At 41.5% G+C, this 24,090-nt stretch overlaps 1 protein-coding gene across 2 annotated transcripts in view; it reads left to right on the top strand.

Moving 5' to 3' along the window:
- Klhdc10 (kelch domain containing 10) overlaps positions 1 to 24,090 on the top strand; it is a 55,252-nt gene that overhangs the window by 7,036 nt on the left and 24,126 nt on the right. The window contains exon 2 of one of the 2 annotated variants that reach the window (XM_021164780.2): positions 19,927 to 20,013. The exons of the other annotated variant lie outside the window; for it this stretch is intronic. Coding sequence (XP_021020439.1) covers positions 19,927 to 20,013 — 87 coding nt within the window. The remainder of the gene's footprint in view (positions 1 to 19,926; positions 20,014 to 24,090) is intronic. 2 annotated transcript variants of the gene reach the window in all.

Genomic DNA, 24,090 nt, shown 5'->3' with positions numbered 1-24,090 from the left:
TTTGATTATTGTTGCCCCATGTTCTATTCCTGGTTGGTTGTCCTTATTTCTTTCCATAGAATATGAAATCAGCTAATTTAATGCCCCCAAAATCATAATTTCATTTTCTTTTTTAGTCATAGCGTTATGTATTCCTGGTTAGCTTTGGATTACTACATAGCTGAGGCTGGCTTTGAACTCCTGATCCTTCTGCCTACTCTGAGTGCTTGGATTACAGATGTGCACTACCATGCGTGGCTTTTGTTGCCTAAGGTAATCTTGTTGCCTTTTTGCTCAGCCTTTTGAATCCTTGGTATTGGTGAGCTGGAGAGCTGGCTTAGTGAGCACTGCTTTTGCAGAGGTCTGTAGTTCAGTTCCCAGCACCCACATAGTGGTGCACAGCTGCCTGAGACTCTAGCTCTAGGAGATGTGTGCATGCACGTACACACACACACACACACACACACACACACACACACACTCTTAGTGAGCACTGCCTTTGCAGAGGTCTGTAGTTCAGTTCCCAGCACACACATAGTGGTGCACAGCTGCCTGAAACTCTAGCTCTAGGAGATGTGTGCATATGCACGTACACACACACACACACACACACACTCTTAAAAAAGAAATAGGGGACTTGAGAGATGGCTCAGCAGTTAAGAACACTGGCTGCTCTTTCAGAGATCCTGGGTTCAATTCCTAGCAAAACATCAACTCATAACATAACCCTATGGGATCCAATGCCCTCTTCTGATAATACAGACAAACTTGCAGACAAAAGACCCATATACATAAAGTAATACATCTTTAAAATAGATAAAAAGACGTGTGTGGCTGCAGGCTTTTGAGGGTATTCCTCTCTCTCTCTCTCTCTCTCTCTCTCTCTCTCTCTCTCTCTCTATCTCCTTGGTTTTGGCTGCCCTGGAACTTGCTCTGTAGACCAGGCTGGCCTTGAACTCAAGAGATCCACCTGTCTCTTACATTCATTTCTTGATGTTCACATTTTCTGCAATACTCCAGCCCTCTTCACATTTTCTTATTGTTGTGCGTCTGTGAGCTCGCATGTGCCATGGCACAGATGGAGAGGTTAGAAGACATCTTTAGGAGTTGGTACTCTCCTTTCTTTGTGTGTGTTCTAGGGATGGAACTTAGGTCATCAGGCTTCAGGTGCCTTTAGTTGTCACGCCATCTTGCTGGTACCCTTTAAAAAAAAAAAGGTTCTAGGGCAGTCAGGGATATAGGAGAGAACATGTCATATTTAAAATTTTTGTTTGTTTGTTTTTTGGTGTTTTGAGACAGTGTTTCTCTGTATAGCCCTGGCTGTCCTGGAACTCACTTTGTAGACCAGGCTGGCCTCAAACTAAGAAATCCACCTGCCTCTGCCTCCCAAGTGCTGGGATTAAAGATGTGCGCCACCACCGCCCAGCCATATTTAAAATTTTTATTAATTAATTTATTTTTTTAATGTATGAATGCTCTGCTTTTGTGCATGCCAGAAGAGGGCATTAGATCCTATTATAGATGTTTGTGAGCCACTTTGTGGTTGCTGGGAATTGAATTCAGGACCAAAGAAGAGTAGCCAGTTCTCTTACTCTCAGAGCCCTCTCTCTTCTATTCCTGTTTTCCTTATTTCTTTATATGTTTCTATTTGTTTGTTTTGCTTTGTTTTTCAAGACCGGGTTTCTCTATGTAGCTGTGGCTGTCATGGAATTCTCTCTGTAGTCCAGGCTGGCCTTGAACTCATAAAGATCCTCTAGACTCTGTCTCCTAAGTGCTGGAATTGAAGGCGTGCACTCTCACCACCTGTCTGTGACCTTAGTTCTTTTTTTTTGGGGGGGGGGGGGGTTCGAAACAGGGCTTCTCTGTGTAGCTCTGGCTGTCCTGGAACTCACTTTGTAGACCAGGCTGGCCTCGAATTCAGAAATCCGCCTGCCTCTGCCTCCCGAGTGCTGGGATTAAAGGCGTGCACCACCACGCCCGGCTGTGACCTCAGTTCTTTACTGTGATCTTAGTTCCATTGATTTTCTTGGCAATGACGCAATGATCATGTCTCCTGGACCCCTGGTTCCTGTCGAAGTTACTGCCCCCACAGCCCCCACAGGAGAGGTCTGTGGCTATCAGTCATGCAGACAATGTCTCAAGCTTCAGGTATTCTGGCTAGACTCCACCCCCACCCACAGTTACCTGGCAACAGCAAGATAGCCCAGTCCTGCTTGCTCTCACTCGCTTGCTCGCACCCTCTCTCTCTCTCTTTTATATTCTTTCTCTCTCTCTCTCTTTTTTTAAAGATTTGTTTATTTTATGTATGTGAGTACACTGTAGCTGTCTTCAGACACAGATGGTTGGAGCCACCATGTGGTTGCTGGGAATTGAACTCAGGACCTTTGAAAGAGCAGTCAGTATTAACCGCTGAGCCATCTCTCCAGCCACCCCACCCCCTTTAAAAGTTGATTTATTTCTGTGTCTGTATGTTTATGTGTGTGGTTCTGTGTAGCAATGCCTGCACAGAGGACAAAAGAGGGCATTGGATATCCTTCTCTTTCACTCTGCCTATTTTTTTAAGGCAGGATCTCAGCTGAAGTTGGGGTTTCTTTTGTTTCAATTAGGCTAGAAGCAGCAAGCTCCAACAATCGACCAATCTCCAGTCCCCTTGGAGCTGGGGTTAAGGTATGTTATATGGGTGTTGGGACCTGAGCTTTGGTCTTCATGATTATGAAGCAAGTGTTCTAATCCATGAGTCATCTTTCTGACCCCGACTTCATTTATTTATTTATTGACATTTATTTGTTTGTGTGTATGCGTGTGCATTTGTGTGCACACAAGGGCCAGGGTGTACATGTAGAGGTCAAAGAACACTCTTTTGGGAGTTAGTTCTCTTTTCTAGCCTGGGGTCCCAGGGATCAGACCCAGAGCATCACAACAAGCACCTTTACCAGCTGAGCCGTCCCACCCCTCCCATAGTTTGTTTTTATCCTTCCCATAGTAATTTACCAAATCGTCTGTTGATATGTACTTAGGTTGTTTTTCGTTTTTGACTGTTTAAGTGTAAGGCTGCTGCGTGTAGACCTGTGTACAGATGTCCGGTTATGTGTTCCCCTTAGGTAAATACCTGGAGTACAATTGCTGAATTGTGTAGTATCTCTGTGGAATATGTTTATCCACTTGATGAATATCCAGACAGTTTTCCAGAGCAAGTGGAATTTTACATTCCACCAGCACTTTGTCCATCTTCCCAAACACTTGTCATCTCACTTTCTGAGTCTTTATACCAACTATTTTAATATGTGTGAAATAGAATCTTAACGCTCTTGTTTTTTAGACCAGGTCTTCATGTTGTTCTGGCTTGTCTTAGACTCCTGAGCTGAAGCAACCTCAGCCTCAGTAGCTGGACTGTAGGCGTTGCACCTTCCTGCCTTCATTGTAGTTTTTGATGTGTTTTCCTTCGATGACTAACAATGCCAAGCATGTTTTTATGTGCGTGTTGACCATTTGTCTGTGGCTGTTTCCTTGTTAGGGAGTATCTTAGTCAGGGTTTCTATTCCTGGACAAACATCATGACCAAGAAGCAGTCGGGGAGGAAAGGGTTTATTCAGATTACACTTCCATACTGCTGTTCATCACCAAGGGAAGTCAGAACTGGAACTCAAACAGGTCAGAAAGCAGGAGCTGATGCAGAGGCCATGGAGGGATGTTCTTTACTGGCTTGCTTCCTCTGGCTTGCTCAGCCTGCTCTCTTATAGAACCCAAGACTACCAGCCCAGAGATGGTCCCATTTAGAAGGGGCCTTTCCCCTTGATCACTAATTGAGAAAATGCCTTACAGCTGGATCTCGTGGAGGCCATTTCCCCAACTGAAGCTCCTTTCTCTGTGATAACTCCATCTTGGGTCAAGTTTAAACGTCCCATCCTGTTTTTAATTGGGTTGTTTTTTTGTTGTTTTAAGAGTTCTTTATATATTTTAGACTTAAGTCCTTTGTTTATATAATTTAACATTTATATGTGTGTTTTATCAGTTTCTTAATTGTGTTGCTAAAAGCATACACTGATCTTTTACATTTTGATGAAGTCTAGCTATTTTTTTCCTTTTGTTCATGTTTTGGCGTGATTTACAAGGATCCTTTGCCAAATACAAGGTCATAAATATATATCTCGTGTTTCCCTTCAGTTTTGTGTGGCCTTGTGTTTGTCCCTGTACTTGGTGCCAGGGTCTTCTGATCTCTGTCTGGCCATTCCGATGTCATTTGTTTATAGCACTTTTCTTTCACTTCTGAACGGTACTGTCACCCTTGTCAGAAATCATTTGATTACGAGGAAGTGTACTCATTCTGATGTCTCTTCTGTTCCATTGATCTGTATGTCTGCTTATATGCCAGTACCATATTAGCTCAGTTATTGGTACTTTGAAGTAAGTTTTGAAATAAAGAATTATGAGCCTTCTTCCTATTTTACTCTTCTTTCAAAGGTCCATTTTGGCCATTCTGGGTTCCTTACAATTCCACATCAATTTGTTCATCAGCACAAAGCAGTCAGCTAAGATGGGCTTAACCTCACTTCCCATCTCTTTCCTGAGACAGCTCGAGTGCTGGAGGGATATGTCTGTGCCACCACTGGTAATCTCATGCTTGCTTTTTGTTTATGTTTGTTTTTATGTTGTTGTTTTTTCAAGATGGGGGTCTCATTATGTAGGTAATTCTGGCTGTCCTGGAACTAACTCATTATCTAGACCAGGCTGGCTTTGAACTTAGATCTGCTTGGCTCTGACCTCCCCCAAAACACTGGAATTAAAGGTGTGTACCTGCCTTAACTCTTGCTTTTTTACTAAGCTCTTTTTTGTTTGAGACAGGGTTTCATACAGCAAAGGCTGGTCGCAAACTTGTTAAATTGAGAATGACTTTGATGTTTTTGCTTCTGAAGTGCTGGGATTATGGGTGTTGCTCTCCATGCCTGGTTCCTACCGTAGGTACTAGGTATTGAATTGAGCGTGCTAGGTATATCAAAGCCCTAGCTGGGTGCTTCTGTACACATTTACTCCTCACAGTGCGTAAGTAGGTACATTCGGCACTTATGTTTGTCCCCCTTTTTATAGGTAAGAACGCTGAGGTGCAGAAGGTAAAACTCTTGTCTATGACCATGTAAGCCTGAAAGGTTAGAGTCAGGCTGTTGGGTCATCTACTTGACTGCTGTGCTGTGCTCCTTCTCAGATTGTTCCTTCCAGCTCACTGTATCACCACCACAGTTTAGGTCTTTACTGCCTTCAGCTGCAGTGTATGGACACACACACACATACAACTATAGATATATTCTATTATTCTTAGTCTTCTGATCTACCCGATGTGTTGAAGCAGAATTAATCTTGCCTCAAGCACAACTATATATTGCTTCCTAGATCAAAATTCTATGTTGGTTTCCTGCCACATTTAGAATCCAGCCTGGGCTTATGCTATCTAGGATACAATCATTGAAAGTAAGCTTAGGTAGTAAAGTGAGAAGTATAATGACTAGTAAGAAAATGAGATGATAAAATAATTTGGAGTTGAATGATGCCTTTTGCTTTCCTTTTTTATCCATAGTAACTTCTTGCCATATGGTTTCATTATTAAACTGTCAACTGTTAGCTTGAATCAGATAGATAATTGATTAAATGCTAACCATACATACCTTGGTGTCACATGAAACAAATTCTTTTTGTTTTGTTTTGTTTTTCAAGACAGGGTTTCTCTGTTTAGCCCTGGCTGTCCTGGAACTCACTCTGTAGACCAAGCTGGCCTCGAACTCAGAAATCTGCCTGCCTCTGCCTCCCAAGTGCTGGGATTAAAGGCGTGCGCCACCACCGCCCGGCTCATACTTTATTTTTTGAGACAGAATCTTATGTACATCTCTGAACATCATGGTGTAACTGAGAATGACCTTGAACTTCTGATTCTCTTGAATCTACCTTCCTAGTTGTCTTAATAACTTTGTCAAAGCCTATACCTAGTTATGCCCTTTCAACAAGGCCACACCTTCTATACCTTCTCAAACACTTCCACTCACAGGGGACCAAATGTTCAAGTATATGCACTTTCGGGGGCATTTTTGTTCAAACCACATACCTTGAGTTTTGTTTTTGTTTTATTTTGTCAGGTCTCTCTATGTAGTCCTGACTGGCTGTCCTGGAGCTCCTGTGTAGACCAGGCTGGCCTTGAACTCACTGATTCTCCTGCCTCTGTCTCTCTAGTGCAGGAATTAAAGATGTACACCACCATGCTTGGCTACAACTTCTCTTTTGAGACAAAATTCCCTTCATAGCCCAGACTGGTCTGAAATGTCCAATGTAGCCTAGACTGGCCTCCAGCCCTGCTTTGCTGTCCTTCTCAGCACTGTGATTATAAGCTATGCACTCTTACCCTGGCTACACGCTACCTTTTGGGGTTGGGGTAGATACTGAGATTGAACCCAGTGTCTCATGCATGTTAGGCAAGTGATACATACCACTAAGCTATATTCCCAGTTATATATATATATATGAGAGAGAGAGAGAGAGAGTGTGTGAGTTTTTTTTTTTAGACAAGCTCATACATACCCTGAAACACCATATAGCACAGCTGTAGCTTCTCAAATGCTGGGATTACAGGCATTGGCCACCATGTCTGGTTTCCTTATTAAATATTTTTAAAAATTACATTTATTTATTTTTATGTGTGAGTTGTTGCATTACATTCCACAGTGCATGTATGAAGGTCAGAGGTCTTTTAAGAGTCCTCTCTTACCATGTGGATCCTAGAGATCAAATTCAAGTTGTCAGCCTTTACCCACTGAGCCATTTCTTGAGTCCATCTTTTTGTTGTTTTTGAAACAGGATCTCACTATGCAGCCCTGGTTGACTTGAACTCTCTGAGTAGAGAGACTTGTCTCAGATGCACAGGGATATGTATATGTGTATGTATGTATATATATATACACACACACACACACACACATATATATATATATATATATATATATGTGTGTGTATATATCTGCTCTGCCTCCCCAATTCTGAGATTAAAAGTATGGACCAGCACTGCCCATCAGAATTTTCTCTTTAAAGACTTCTTTTATGTGTATGAATAATCTGCCTGCATGCATGCACGTGTACCACATGTGTTCCTGGGGCCTGTGGGGGTCAGATCCCTGAGAACTAGCGTTATGGATGGTGATGAGCCATGGTGGGTCCTAGACAAGAGCAACAATTGTTCTTAACTGCTGAACCGTCTTTCCAGCTCCATAATTTTTTTAAACAGATTTTTGCTATAGATGAAAGCATGTAGGTGACTCTGAATCAAGAAGTCAGGGCTGAGGTTGTAGCTGTGAAGTAAAGCATGCCGTTCATGTATACAGGATTGTAGAATCAGAGTAATAAAGACAGTCAAACACCACCAACAACAGAGAGAAGCAAGCAAAAGGACTTAGTAGCTATAGGGTGTATTTCATTGTAGACTCATGTGCATAAAAATGTAGACTATAACAAAGGCAGGGGTTTTGCTTTTAAATCCTCAAACACAGAAATCAACCTTATAAATCATAATGTTTAGAATGAAATTTTAGTTTTTCTTTCCTTTGAACCATAAGATGTTAAAATTGAAAAAGACCTTAGGGGGCTGGAGAGATGGCTCAGCGGTTAAGAGCACCGACTGCTCTTCCAAAGGTCCTGAGTTCAAATCCCAGCAACCACATGGTGGCTCACAACCATCTGTAATGGGATCTGATGCCCTCTTCTGGTGTGTCTGAAGGCAGCTACAGTGCACTCATAACAATACAAATTAAAAGTTTTAAAAAAGAAAAGAAAAGAAAAAGACCTTAGACGTCTCAACGCTAACCCTAATTCAGCAAACCTAACAGTGGTGGCAAACCTTCCTGTAAAAGCCCTAATCTCAGTGGGAGTCCCCTGCACCTACGTGAAAAGCTAGATGGGTAGCTCAGACTTGCAGTCCCAGAGCTGCGGAGGCAATGTCAGAAGGATCCTTGAGGCTCTGTGGCCAACCAGCCTATTTCAATCAGAAAGTCCGGGTGCCAGTGACAAGGTTGACTGCTCAGGAGCGATGCCTGAGGTGGACATCCCTGCCTCCACATGGGCCCCTTACCCACTGGTACCCGACACACTTTAACATGTACCCACCCACACATACACACAAAATAAAAGTCTCTTAATATGTTTTGTTGTTACTAACTGGAACCTGAAGAGGTCTACACATTTAGAATAATGCATTGTCCGTTTCTTGGAAAGGAAGCTGGCACACTGTTTGTAGGTCTTAATTATCCCAACAGTTGTCATGCATTTGATGGCAACTTCTGTTATGCCTCCTGGTAGGTGTCTTCCCTATACTGTGCAAGTCCATTGAATTGCCCTTTTGATGATGGTCATAGGTTTGTGAATGTAACCCTTCTTTTTAATGTAGTTCCATTAACTTCTGAGTCTAACAGATATTCTTCAGGGGCTCTACCAGACGTTACATTCTTCTCAGGAGAGAGCCAGGGTTTAGTTCTTTGGAAACTAATTTCTCTAGCCTGAGTTTTAAGTTTTATTTATTTTTATTTTATGTTTATCTGGCTGCATGTCTGTGTACTATTTGCATGCAATGCCCACAGAGGCCAGAAGGAGGTGTAGGACCCCCCCTCTCCCCGGCTGAATTACAGGTGGTTGTGAGCCTCCACATGGGTGTTGGTAGTCAGACCCCAGTCTTCAAGGGCAGCTAGTACTCTAACGACTGAACTGAGAAGGCTATCAATCTGGTTTTTTTGTTTTGTTTTGCTTTTCTAGTCTAGTGTCTCAACAACCATTGTAATGTGTTGCAGGAAATAGAGAAATATTAAAAACTGGAACTGTCACGTTCTCTCTGCCCTGGTGGTCTGGCCAGTCTGTTCGTATCTCATGGAGACTCTCTGGTCTGGAGCTCCCATGACGGCTCCACCCAACTCGCTATGTTCCCACTGGCGGGTTGCTACCACACCAGTCCCATACTTCAAATTCCCTATGGCCTTTGTGGTCCACATCTGGCAAACTCAGGCATCTTTCTCTCTTGAACCCAGTTGGACCACCACGTGAAGGAAATCACCACACAAACTTAGTTCAGAAATGACAGTAACTTAATTGCTGGGCACAGCAATTGAAATCCTAATCTTGTAAACTATACTAAATCTAATTTCTCCAGTGGGGAATCCTGGTGGATTCGTCATAATCCGGGAGACAATAGTAGCTACATCTTGTCCTCACATTATCTCTGCCTAAAAGGAACATAATTCCTGCTTCCTCTCTTCCTCCCTCTCGTCCTCCGTCCAGCCCGGGAGTCCCTCCTACTCGCCCAGTGATTGGCTCCTTTACTCATTAGGGGATTGGTTCACAAGAACAGCACCAGGCCCATCCACAACAGTAGTGGGTAGTTATAAGGATCTGTAAGTAGTTGCAATTCTTTTGAGAGTTGTAGGATTTGGGGGCTTAAGAGACTGCCAAAAGGGTTGGAGTTGTTATTTGTTTTTGTTTGTTTTTTAGTTTTAGTTTTAATTTTTTAAAAAGATATGTATAATTTATATATGCTTTGCTTGCATGTATGTATGTGCACCACATGCCTACCAGGTGCTCAAGAAGGCTAGAAGAGGGCCTCAGATTCCCGGGAACTGGAGTTAAAGTCAGATCTCAGTCTTCTGGAAGAGCAGCAAGGGTTCTTAGTCACTGAGCCATGTCTCCAGATGTAGGGAGAGTTTTATGTTGAAATCTTGGCAGATATTCATAAACATTAAGAATATGATATTATTTTAGACCAGAGTATTCTCAGGAATTTTGTATTTATTAGATTCAGATGTGATGCTTCAATCTAACAGATTTATGAATTATAATACTTTTTGATTAACATATGTAAATATGTAAATTTTAGCTTATTTTTCAAGGATAGTCTAGCCAGGAATCATTCATTTATGTAGATGAATGACATTTCTGTTTGTGCCCTTTCTTTCCCCCAAAGACAAAAACTCCTCACCTAATGAGCCCACTTTTTTTTTTCTCAGAAAAAGGATGCTTACATAATAAAACCAAAATGACAAAGACTAGCTCAAGATTAGAAGCTGTTCCTCACTATGCTATGATTACTTTGTACTTAGAGAAGAAATGTCTATGATAGCCTGCCTTGTTTTATAAAAATTAAGAGTAATGTTGGAGGAATAAGAAAATGAAAGAAAACTACCGAGACATGGCAAGAGAAAGCTGTGTAAAGCAGAAAGGGGCACCAGGCTGTTCAGAAAGAATAGGAATATCAAGTCATGGGCACATTGAGAACTAGCCACGTCTGCCCGCTTACCTGTTTATTCCTCTGTAGTCCTCACATAGTTGAGAGAATTTCTAAGTGAGTCTGTATGGAACCACAGTGCTTAGCATAAATGTATATAAGCTGCGGTTAACCTTAAAAGAAATAACATGTCTGTTTATTTAATGTATATAAGTACACTGTAGCTGTCTTCAGTCACATCAAGAGGGCATCAGATGACATTACAGATGGCTGTGAGCCACCATGTGGCTGCTGGGAATTGAACTCTGGACCTTTGGAAGAGCAGTCATTTCTCTTGAATGCGGAGCCATCTCTCCAGCACCCGAGATAACATGTCTAATGTCTAGAGGCAATGTCTTAGGGTTTCCATTGTTGTGAAGAGACACTATGACCACAGTGAGTCCTTTTTTTTTTTTAAGATTTATTTATTATTATGTCTAAGTACACTGTAGCTGGGCAGTCCAGAAAATTCCTTTACTAGATTCATTTAGTCTACCACCCTTAAGCCATGGGCAAAATATAGACAAATTCTTTGCTGTGATAAGACACAAGTGGCCCAGTGTCCAGTTTTAAGAGAGTCCTCATTTCTACTTGGAAGAAGCCTGCTGAGCTGTCTCTACTGCAAGGATTTGACTTTATCCCAGAATTAAGCTAAGTGTGTAGTTCTAGGATTGTGTGGTGTGCATTCCAAACTCTTCCGAATTCCTCCTGCAAACCAGGCACAAAGGCTTCAGAACCGGAAGGTAGCTAGCAATAGCCCTACTTCCCTGGAAGCAGCTCTGTGTGTGTGTGTTAATTTTTCATCACTATGATGAACACCAGAGAAACAACTTATAAGGAGAATCGTTATCTTGAGATGACTTATGATTTGAGATGTTTCTGTCAGTAGTTCTTGGTTCCATGGTTTCTGGGGCCATGAAGCAGTAAAGGAGAATGTCTGTGTCTTAGCACTGTTAATGCTATGAAAAGACATCATGATCAAGGCAGCACTTGAAGGCAGGCTTACAGTTTTGCGGGGTCGTGGGTATGTGGGAAAGAGGGAAAGAGGGGAGTGGGAGAGAACCCGCGTCCCACCAGAGTTTCAGTGCTCTGGGTGGGCGGACACGGGAGGACTGCACACGCTTTCCACGCAGTCCCGGGTGGGCATCTGGCTATGTTAAGCCACTGACCCCACACAGCGGGTGGTGGACAAGGGGCAGCCCCAGGTACCAGGTTCTTAGCCTCCGGCATCCCACGCTGGATACGGCAGAGGAGTAAAGAACAGAATAGAGGCCTCAGGGCAGCACTCAGCCCTGGGGATGAAATAGGGAAAGGGCAGGGGGAGAGGGGGGCGCTTGGTGGTTCCCACGCAGGCGAGAGTCCTTAGTCCAGTCCATGGCTGCAGCGTAGGAAGGCCTTTGGGGGGGGGGGTAGAAGAAAGCCTATCCCACCGTTCAGGCACAGCGGGCCTTGATGGTCAGAGAGTCTATGTATGGTTTTAGAGCTTTATTGTAGAAAGGCAGTGAGAAAGAGAAAGTAGAAAGAGAGGGAGAGGCTGGCCATGGCCACGTGGAAGGGGGTGGGGTGGGGGAAAGGAGAGAGACTGAGGACTAGAGAGTAAGAAAGCTTAAAAGAGAGAGAGGTGGGGCCAAGCAGTCCTTCTTATAGTGGGCTGGGCTATCTTGCTGTTGCCAGGTAACTGTGGGTGGGGGTGGAGTCTAGCCAGAATGCCTGAAGCTTGAGACATTGTCTGCATGACTGATAGCCACAGACCTCTCCTGTGGGGGCTGTGGGGGCAGTAACTTCGACAGGAACCAGGGGTCCAGGAGACATGATCTTACGCCTTGAAGCCTTCTGTCCCATGTAGGTGGAAATTACCACTCACCAGGTCCCACTGGGGTTCAAGACCTAAGCTCGACTAGAGACCAGGCTGTCTGTGCATAACCCATTGCCCCACACAGTTTCAGAGGTTTAGTTCATTATCATCATGGTGGGAAGCATGAAGGCAGGAATGGCCCTGGAACTGAGAGCTTTACACCCTGATTTACAGGCAGCAGGGACAGAAACACTCTGGGCCCTGTATCAGCTTTTGAAACCCCAGGCCACCTCTAGTTCCTGCCAAACTTCTTCAAATGGGGACAAAGCATGCAGATCTATGAGATTCTGGGGGCCATTATTATTCACACTACCACAGCCTGTTCAGGGGTCTCTTTTCCACTCTTACTCTATCTGGATCCCAGCCTATAATATTGGTCACCTACATTCATAGTGGGCCTTCCCCTCTCTGAAAACAGCCTCACAAACACACCTTAAATCCAGCTAAGCTGACCTCAAGATTAACTATGGAAATGCCTTGGTAAACTGATGCATTTTACCCTTTATAATTCCCTTCTGATCTACCCAAGTTGTTCCCCATGTCAGTGTTTCATAGATGTATCTATTAGTTTGTTTAACCACTCACTGAAGGGAATTGGGGTTGCTTTATATTTTAACTATTGTGAATAAGTTTGTCATGAGCTTTGTGTTTATGTTTTATGTGAACATAAAATTTAAATTATTTGGGATAAATTCCCAAGAATGTAATTGCCTTGTTCTATAGTAAGCACCTGTTTAGCCTTGCTGTGATGTCCTTTTCAGAGTGACTGTGTAACCCTTTCCTTTCCTTTCCTTTCCTTTCCTTTCCTTTCCTTTCCTTTCCTTTCCTTTCCTTCCCTCCCCCTTCCCCTCCCCCTTCCCGTCCCCCTTCCCCTTCCTTCCTCTTTTCCTTTCCTCTCTTTTTTCTTTCTCTTTCTCTTCCTCTTCCCCTCCCCCCCCCCTTCTCTTTCTCTTTCTTTTTCTGTTTCTTTTTCGCAGGAGAGCATTTGAGACAGGATCTCACTATGTAGCCCTGGCTATTCCAGAACTCACTATGTAGACTATGCTGGCTTCAAACTTACAGATATTCTTTCTGCCTCTGCCTCGCAAGACCTGACAGTGTTTACATGACCTCGTTTCTATGCATGCTCACCAATATTCAGTGCTACCTTTTTTAAAATTGTGCTTGTACTGATTTGATACACAGTTTTGAAAAATCTTTTTAAAATATTTATTATATGTGAATGGGTTTTTGCCTCCTGTCTTCATTAGGGTATCTGTTGCTGCGATGAAACACTATGACCAAAAGCAACTTGGGGGGAAAGGGTTTATTTCACTTACATTTCCATAACACAGTCTATCATCGAATGTAGTCAACAGAGAAGGAACCTGGATGGAGGAGCTGATGAAGAGCTTGCTCAGTCTCCTTTCTTAAGGGACCCAGACTACCAGATCAGAGGTACATACATACATGCACAGAAACACACACAGACCACCAGCACAGCATAACATAAACATAAATTCTCTCTCTCTCTCTCTCTCTCTCTCTCTCCTTCTGTCACACATACACACACACAGAAAATGCCTTACAGGCTTGCCTTCAGTTGGATCTTATGAAAGTGTTTTCTTAATTGACGTTCCCTCCTTTCAGATGACTGTGTCAAGCTGACATAAAACTAGCCAGCACACCTGACTGTATGCATGAGCACCATATATGTGCCTGGTATCCCTGTAGGTCAGAAGAGCTACCCCGGAACTAGAATTACATATGGCTGTGTGCTACTTCATGGGTGCTGAGAACTGATTGTCCTTAACCACTGAGCCATCTCTCTAGCCCCTCCAGGTCAGTTTTGAGAGAAACTAAAATTAAGGACTTTTTAGCAAAAGATGTACCTAGTCTCGTGTGTGTGTGTGTGTGTGTGTGTGTGTGTGTTTCTTGTTTGGGGTTTTGTTTGCTTGGTTTTTGAGATGGGGTCACTATGTAACCTGGCCTGGAACTCACTAAATAGACCAGGCTGGCCTCAGACTCAAAGATCTGCTTGTTGGGTGCTAGGATTAAAGGTCTGCTCCATCACACCCTGGCTTTTATGTGTACTTTTGTTTGTTTGTTTGTTTGTTTTGAGACAGGTTTTCTCTGTGTAGCCCTGGCTGTCCTGAAACTCACTTTGTAGACCAGGTTGGCCTCGAACTTAGAAATCCGCCTGCCTCTGCCTCCAGAGTGCTGGGATTAAAGGCGTGCGCCACGCCCAGCTCTATGTGTATGTTTTGAGGGTCTCCCTTTATCGAGCCCAAGCTAATTGCAGTTATGAATGTCAGTAATTTGTTATTTCCCAGTTAGCTGATGCCGACTAAGCTTTGAGGCTTCCCTGGTCACTCTTTCTTATGTCGCGTTATTATTTTTTCATTCCATATGTATATGTTAAGTGATTCCCTTTTCAGACTTATGGGGGAGCAATTTTATTGTGTCCTTACACATCCAAAAATGCCCTTTTTCATACATGAAGAAGAGATTAAGTGTAGAATTCTAGGTTTAAAGGTTGAATGTGGTGGGGCATGCCTACCTATAACCCCAGCCCTCAGGAGGCAGAAAAGGAGACTCATAGCCAACTTAAACCTGACCACAGAGTGAAAATCCCATCTCAAAACACAGAACAACAATCTCCACCCGTCCCTCCCCCCCAAAAAATGCTAGGTTAAAATGTATGTAATGTAGAGTGAGTTGGAAAGATGATTCTTGTGACCTGTAAGATTTACTTGTCACTTCTCCAAAATTAATGGATAATAGAGTTTGTGTTTAACTGAATTCTCACATACACTTATTTATTTATTTATGGTTTGTTGATACAGTGTCTGACTATGTAGTCTTGGCTGCCCTGGAACTTTGTGTCTAGACCAGGCTGGCCTTAAACTTCTGGTGGTCCTTCTGGCTCTGCCCTCCATGTGAGTGCTGGAATTACAGGCACAAGCCACCACAGTACTGAGTTCTCACTGGAAATCATTTATGTGTGTTCTCATGTCAGTCCCTCTGCTTTAAATACTGTATCATTGTAAGTTTGGGAGTGAAGTGTCATGTTAGTCTTCCAATTTCTTTTTTAGATTGTTGTGGTGTTCTGGGCTCCTTCCATTTCCATATGAAGCTTAAGATTCATTTGTTCATTTCTGTAACAAAAACCCCAGTACTTCACATTTTGATAGAGCTCACTTCTCTTTGTTATCTTTGCATTTTACTTCTGATTTGTACCATGTTTGAGTCTTGATTTTATGCTGGTTCATTCTACTTTGAGAATCTTTGCTAGCCTTGCTGTGACTTTCCCTCGGTGTTTTGCACAGATCCCACTAATTGTAGTAGGGAGGAGAGAGGACACTGGATGAGTCACAGTGAGGGAGTGTACCTGATACTGACCATTCTCTAGTGTGGCTGCCCTTCAGCTGTCAGAATGCCAACAGCTCATCCTAGTCCTACCTGGGGAGCATACGCTTGCTCATTGCCACCAGTCTCATCTGGGAGCAGAGCCTCTTCTTCTTAAACACTTGGCTGCAGGAGACAAATAGGCGGGAGGGGTTGATCTGTACTATAACTTCTGTGTATCACCAACCACCAGTGTGGTGATCTTTACAGTCTGTTTCAGCTCCTTCTGCTGCCTGCCTCTGTGGTTAACTTAGTTCAGCTGTTTACACCAGTGAAGCTACCTCTCACCCGCTCCTGGTTGTTGTTAGACTGACTTCCGAGTCTGTTCTCCCAGCTTTCCCTTTCCTCTCTTTATCTCTCACTGACTCCTCTTAGTTTTAGTCTATTAGAGTATTTGTTGTTGTTTTGCTCTTTCTTGTGTAGGCCTTCCACCCCCGAAAGGATTTCACTCTGTAGCCTTGGCTGTGCTGGAGCACACTCTATAGACCACACTGTCCTTGGACTCAGATCCACCTGCCTCTGCCTCCCAAGGGATTGAAAGCATGTGCTTTCTCTGTAGATTTATAAAAAGATGACATTATTTATGAAATTGGGGAGAAGCTGAGTTAGCGTGTGTCTTGCTAAAGTTTTAATTTTAGTGATTATGGTGAAGCAAATTTTGTAAAAAGAAAATTAAGGCCAGGTGTGGTGACGCACGCCTTTAATCCCAGCACTCAGGAGGTAGAGGCAGGTGAATTTCTAAGTTTGAGGCCAGCCTGGTCTACAGAGTGAGTTCCAGGACAGCCAGGGCTACACAGAGAAACCCTGTCTCAAAAAACTAAAAATAAATAAATAAAAAAAATAATTTTAAAAATTAAAAAGAAAATTAAGGTAGCAGATTAGATATTGGTTAAATGACTGGAGAAAATATGTTTTTCTTTGGGAAGGTTTATTTTAAAATAAGCACTAATAGAGATTGGTATTGCTTAATTTTTACCATAAGCAGCTTATGTTTGTGTAAATGTTAATGAATAGAAGTCTAGGTCAAGAATAAATTTATGAAATTTAAAAGGTGTGTTATTCTGTAAAAATAAAAAGTGCATGTGCACATTACTGTTACGTTGTTGTTGTTGTTGTTATGGTACTGTGCCCCTCCCTCCTTCCCTTCCCTCCCCTTCCCCTTTATTCTCTCCCTCCACCCCCATCTCCGCTCTTTGGGGGAAGAAGAACACATAGGTCCTAAAGTCAGCATCCATTTTGATTGAATAACTTCCATGAAGTTAGCATTAGCTTCATCTGTGACAGAAATAATATGTTGGTTGCTATGAGAGAAACATGCCAAAGATGTTTAACAGAAGTTCTGATAAAAGAAAACAGGGGTGGGTGCTTAGGTTTGACCCCAGGGCCCTGTGCATGCTGGCCAAGTGTGTGTATATTGAGCTACACACCCAGCCCTCCAAAAGATCTTTGGTTACAGCTTTGATTCACTAATTTTTTTTGTTATCTCTATATTCTAAAGTAGTTTTAAATTTCACATAGCAGCCAGATGTGGTAGAACATATCTTTAATTCAAGCAAGGAAGAGACAGGTGGAACTCTGTGAGTTCCAGACCAGCCTGGTCCATTTAGTAAGTTCTGGAGCAGCCACGCCTATACGAGGAGGTCCTATCTCAAAAAAAGCAAAAGGAAAATTCATGATTATGTTATTTTCTATAAATAATATGCCATAAAATTTTTGGCTGACATAAAAAGATTAATTACTCCAACCTTAGTCATAACTCACTGTTAACAGTTTGGTGTGTTTCTTTCCATTACTTTAAAAAATTATATTTTCAAAAACTAAAGTAATATGATATTGTCTTTTTCCAGTCCAAAAGTAATGTTTTCTCAAAAGCTTGGAAAATAAAGGCAAGAACAAAGGAGAAAAAACAAAATCACTCATAAAATCTACCCAGAGATAATCACAATTAAAATTTGATGTAAATCCTTTTTGTACTTTTCATGATCGTAGACTTTTTTTTACTAAGATTATATCTTACTGCAATGCTACTTTGTAACTGGCTCATTTGCAATATATTGTAAATGCTTGTTAATGTTAATAGCCTCATATAAACTTTTAAGTGGTATGTAGCATATGAACGTTTTTAAGTATGTTTAACTAACATACTTAACCATCTCCCTCTTGTTGGATATTGGAAGTGTTTATAATGTTTTTACCATTATAAATATTACTATAGTTAATATCTTTGTCTAGACATCTTTCCATGCATCTATGGTTGTTTCTTTAGGAATAGATTCCTAGAAGTGGAATAGCTGGGTCAAAGGGTATGTACACTTTAACACTTTTGATACATAAAAATGTCAAATTGTAAGCTAACCACTTGTCATATTCTGTCTTGTATTGCTATTCGGTGGTTTTGTGTGTCTATCTTGTCTTTCTACTTGGAGCCTAGGTGAGACGAAGGGAAGGTTATAATGTGTGGTAGTATCCTTTGGCAGTATGGCTTCCTGTGCAGGACTCATGAGCCATCAATGGTGGATCAGATTGATTCAAAGCAGTGGTTCAGTCTGTATATTTAAAATATATGGGTGTGTAACTTTAGAGTAAACTTTTGTTTGCAAATTTTTCTATTTTTTAAGCAAAGATATGTAAAAATATAACCAATGCAATTTTCTATCATCATTCTCTTAGAAAATAAAGAATATTTAATAGTAAAAAAGGATAGACCTTTGAAGAGAATATTTTAGCTTTTTTCCATATATTTCTCCTTTTATATTGGGCTGGGAATTTTCACTTTAACCTAGCAGTGAATTAGAGACCAGCATTTGGAAACCACAGACTTAAAAGATTTTAGATATTGTGCAGATATATAATTTCCCCACAAGTCTCTTCTCCCCAGTATTGTGACGGTCATATTAAACAGCATTTGTGTTTCTCCATGTTAGAGTGTTTGAATAAACAAGCTAGATCTTCTGATGATCATCTGAATATACCTCCAATCGCTTAAAGCATACCCCATTCATTCTCTTTCTGGGAAATTGGAGCCAGAGTAGGTGCGATGTAGTGGGAAGACGGATGCTCAGGCTGGGCCCTCACACTCCATCAGTCAGTCAGTTTCCTTCCGCTTCCTCCCTCCCTTACGTGTCGACTACCATAAGATCTTCCTTACACTTAACTTACTGTCATGTGATTATTATACAAGTCCTTTGCTTACCTGAGAGGGGTTCTAGGTAGCATAAGTCATATCCTTCTTTTGCAACTCTAGGTCCTAAAACAGGGATTCAGGCATAGCAGGTGCCTAAAAAATGAGTGCGGAGCTAGTTCTGAATTGCTGAGGGAATTATATGATGTAATATAAGTTTTATGTGCTATGCAAGCAATGTTTGTTTGTTTTTTTTTGACAAGAGGTATTTTAATGGGAAGTATCAAAACTTTGGGAAGAGAGAAAATTGATCCTTTGAACAGTTCTATGAGTCCATTACATTTTTCTTCTATGTTGTGAGAAAACAAACTGTAGTTGGGATTCGTGTGGGGCTGATTAGCTTCCTAGGAGGAGCATCCTGTACCCTCCTCCCAATACTGCATGGAGGCGCCCAGATAGGAATGTTTTGCTTAACTTGCTTGTCATCTAGTTTTAATTTTTAAGGCCAAAAGATTTTTTTTAATTAATTTATTTATTTTATGTATGTGAGTACACTGTAGCTGTACAGATGGTTGTGAGCCTTCATGTGGTTGTTGGGAATTGATTTTTAGGACCTGTGCTCGCTCCAGTCGGCCCTGCTTGGCTTGGCCTGGTGTGCTCCGGCCAAAAGATTTATTTATTATTAAATGTAAGTACACTGTAGCTGAGTTCAGATGCAACAGAAGAGGGCACCAGATCTCATTACGGGTGGTTGTGAGCCACCATGTGGTTGCTGGGATTTGAACTCAGGACCTTTGGAAGAGTAGTCAGTGCTCTTCACCGCCGAGCCATCTTGCTAGCCCAGCAGATTTCTTATTAAAGGTCTGTATCCATTGCTTTGTAACTAATAAAAACAAAACAAAACAAAACCCTTGAGCAGAGGAGCCTGTGCTGTGCCTGATGCTTTTGGGTGGAGCTCCTTTTGGCTTTATTGGCTTTAAAAGGCTGTTCTGTCTAATCGCTTCTAAAATTCCTGGTAAATTTTTGCCACAAGATGGCATTGGTGATGATTTGAGTGCACAGGCTATTGAACCGCTTTAAAAAGGTGTGCATAATTGTGTTGTTGGGGGATAAGAGTTGAAAACTTTGACCACTGCTCATGTATTATGTCATTTTAACTTCCAGAGTTAAACGATACTTTATATCACTTTCCTTCTGTATTCAAGTATTGTTTTGTTTCCTGTTTTTCTGTCTTTATAATACAGTAACTATGTATTATTTGCCATGTGTTGTATGTGTCTGACTTACTGCTGATAATTGTGGTGACAGGTAAGAAGAAAATACGATGGGACCCAGTTAGGAGGCGCTTCATTCAGTCCTGTCCCATCATAAGGATCCCTAACAGGTTCTTGAGAGGTGGGTGATAACTAGCAAGAGGTCTGTGCTTCCTCTGGGTTGAAGGGGATTTTCAATGAATTTTCTAAATTCAAAACTGTTTTCTTTACGTTGTCTTAACAGCCAAAATTGAAGCAAAAAGTCTAGGCCTTAGTTTTAAATTTATGTTTTATATTGACCACTGTTGGGATTATAATGATAAGTTTTGGGGAAGTTAGATTCTCTTAATGTATCTTAGATAGTAGAGTAGATTACCTCACTAGTATCAGTGGCAGACCACCATAACCACATCAAAAAGCCTTCAAGTGTAGGATGTGATTCTAAGGAAGAACCAAATGATGATATGATAGTCTAACAACCCTTTGTATCGAGCATCATAGATAAAAACATAGCCATGGGAAGCATTTATAACAGGTTGTTAATCTGAATAATAAAGAGCTCCCAGGAACTAGTAGTCTATACTAAAAAATAAGTGAATGCACATGAATAGTTAATACATAGCAAATGGTAGTTGGGGAGGGCAAAATGGCTCAGAGGATAAAAGTCCTTGTTGCCAGGCTCAGTGACCTGAGTTTGATCTCTAGGACCCACATGGTAGGAACAGAAATTACTCCAAGTTGTCCTGACTCCACACATGTGCTGTGGCACAGCATGTGCACACAGCCACATACAACACATGTAATTTATAAATATATATAAATGTAATAACAAGTTCAAAAACAAATGCCAGTAAATATAAACTTCATTATTCACTACTGTCACAAACACAATAAGTGAAATGGGAAGACTAAAGCAAGAGTGTTGGCAAGAGTGTAGGAAAGAGATCTTAAGTGTGAGCTTGTATGCATTCTTAGGACTAACTAGCAAAATGTATCACCTTTAAAGCTGCTGATGTGTCTGACAGGCAGCTTTTCTTCTTAGAGTCCACACTCTTTCTACTAACCACTTTTTTATCAGCTGTAGACTGTTGTGATAAAAAGAAAAATCTAGCTCATAGTGTTTCCTTCTTTCTTGTTTTTTAGCTATAGCAAATTATCAGATAAGCATGCTTGATGTTGTAATTAAGACCTTACTAAATTACTTACAAGTCATTCTTCTAATTTTAACTGAAGAGATTAAGTAAAAAACCTAAGCTGCATGGAGCCACGTAAACCTTTAAAGCAGGCAGATCAGTGAATGCCAAGCCACATAGCAAGTTCCAGAACAGCCAGGCCTAGACAGAAAGACCCTTTCTCAAAAAACAAACAAACAAACAACAACAACAAAAACCAAAACCAAACAACAAAGACCACTACGGTAAATCCCACAGCTGCTATAGATGTCTCCATATCTAGTTTTTAACGTATTTTTAGCAGCCAAACCCTGGAACATGAACAGACTTAAAACCGGGCCTGAATGGGTCAAGATAAGAAATTCAGTAATAGCAAGGTGCCTCTTAGCAGAAATAATGTTATTGATAAATGTCAAAGGTACTTTAGTAGTATGTGATGGGAAAATAATACATATAAGTGCAAAGAGATATGTTAGTTCTGTAATATTTTCTTTTTAAATTAAAATACTAACTTATTAATTTTTTTAAACTGAGAAATTTAACTTAGTCTGAAATAAGCATAAACTAGGCTTCATAAGCAATGTAGCATTATTTTAAATACTCATGTTTACTAAATATAAGCATAATTAAGAAGTAATTTAAGGCCAGGCATGGTGGTTCAGGTCTATAAACCCTGAATTTGGGAGGCTGAGGCAGGAGGATGTCCTTTTACAGTATAGGCCAGCCTGAGTTGCATGGTGAATTCTAGGCCATCCTCGAATGAAACTCTGCAGAATGAAACTGTCTAAGAACCAGAACAAGGGTTAGAGATACAGCTTAGTTGGCAGGGTGCTTAAATGGAGCCTGCCCAGAGCCACCTAAAAACCCCTGGTCCCCAGCACCACATATAACACCAAGTATGGGGGCAGGGGGATGACTCAAGACTTGACAACCAACTCACAATCCCTGGGAGCCACATGGTAGAACCCGAAAAGAAACACCCACAAGTTGTCTTCTGACCTCCATATATTCTTAAAGCAAAACTATTCTCTTCTACACAAAATACATACAATAAAATTCAAACAAACAAAACACCACCAAAGCAAACAAAGGCAAAAATGATACCACTTTTAATTCTCACACTTAAAAGGGAGGTGGAGGCAAGACTGTCAGAAGTTCAGGGTTGTCTCCAGCTACATAGTGAGTTCAAGGGGCCTGAAGCATGTGGGACCATGTCACCACCACCACCACCACCACCACCAAAAGAAAAATAATTGGTCATAGAGTTTAATGAAAAAGCAGTTATGTGAGTGGAGAGAGGGCTCAGAGGATAAGAGCTCTTGCTGCTTTTGCAGAGGACCCTTATTCCGTTTCCATCACCCGCATGGTGGCTAACAAGCATTTATACCACTTCCAGAGGATCTGACGTCCTTCTTTGGCTTCTGCAAGCATTAGGTGTGTATGCACTTCACATACTTGCAGACAAACACTCAAACATATCTAAAAAAACTTAAAAATTGTGTAAAATCCTATATAAATATAAAATGTCAAAAGAAATAGTAAAAACAAATCTGGTTCTATCTGGATGGTGGGTTTTTTTTGTTTTTTGTTTTTTTGTTTTGTATAGCTTCCATTAAAAAAAAAAAAAGAGTCATGGGGGTAAAAAACACTGCACAGGTAAGTTTCATACCATTGGAGATTTGTAAGTCCTAAATTCAGAAAAATTGAGGAAGTTGGTGATAGATAATGCTGAGCAGACTGAGGTGGGAGCAGGCTCAGCATTGGGGTGTAAGGATCACCACTAGCCTCCTTAGAAGCAGGGGCCTTGCCTTGTCTGTCTTCTCTCCTTTGACGAGTTTCAATGTTTGATGCTGTCGGCCTCCTGCATCTTATTCACGTTTCTCTTCCCTTGGGTCACAGTGCTTTGTATGATCCTAGATGTTTTCTGCTTCCTCCTCTTTGTCCATTTTGTTCTCTTCCGTGTTTTCTTATTTCTACCCATTAAAGGTGGAAACTCAGTGTTCTGTCCTTTCCCATTGATCTCTGGTTGTCCCATCAACTTTCTTAGGTTTAACTCTGTCCATCATTCATCCCTTCACTCGGCGTTTCTGGGTGCTTTCCATGTAGCAGTCACTGTACTTGATAGATTGATGATGCAGATCTAGAGAACCAGGTGAGCAGACAGCTGCAGAGTGATTGGAGTGCAGTGATTTGTGACAGTGTCCTGATAAGGTAGTGGAGCACACACAGAGGTTTCTCATCAACAAATGATGAAGACGATGAATAGTATCTTTTGGTTTATCAGATAAGTCACTTAAACCTAAGTGGGTTTTTTTGAGGGAAGGGTAAAATTGCAGACACAGGTAGGTGCCAGATAGCTTGAATATGGTGTTTGTGTACCACTTTCAAAGATGCTTTCAAAGGTCTGTAGGAAGTTTAGCATAGTGGGAAATGGCAGCCAGAATCTGTAAGGGGTCAGATAGAGCGAGCACCATTGAAGGAGAGTTTTTCAGGATCAGACTTGGTCTTGAGGCTAGTAAAGAGATAATGACTACAGTTACCAAGGTGAGGAAAGCTGCATCCTGAAATGAGGCGGCGGTAGTAGGGATGTGGGGGAGGTACAAACTTGAATTATGCATGTGCTGAATTAGAGCCTTGATCACTAATTGAAGAGTAGGAGGGGAAAACAAGGAATGACTTCAGGGACTGGCTGCAGAGTGGTGCCTCAGTGGGCACGAGGCGGACACCCAGGGCATACATACTGAAGGCAGGCAGAATACTCATGCACATTGAATATAAATCATCTTTTTAAAACGTTACTTCCAGATTTTCTTGTGTGACATACTTCCTGTCATTAAGCATGGCATGGATAATCACAGGGCAGAGTTTGGGAGTAGGTGATAAACTCCCATTGATTTGCAAACCACTAGTTGATTATCCCTTAACACTTTTAATAAGTATTTCCAGAAAAACCTCTGATTCTTCAACAGTAAGTCTAGCAGTTACTTCCAGGAAAACTTGGAAGACCTGTCCCCACTTTGTTCTGATGTCACTTTCTGTGGACAGCC

Source organism: Mus caroli, unplaced genomic scaffold, assembly GCF_978045245.1.
Source record: "Mus caroli unplaced genomic scaffold, Mus_caroli_1 scaffold_7, whole genome shotgun sequence".
Lineage (NCBI taxonomy): Eukaryota > Metazoa > Chordata > Mammalia > Rodentia > Muridae > Mus > Mus caroli.
The sequence above is the reverse complement of the archived record's forward strand: the minus strand, read 5'-3'. Positions and strand labels throughout refer to the sequence as shown.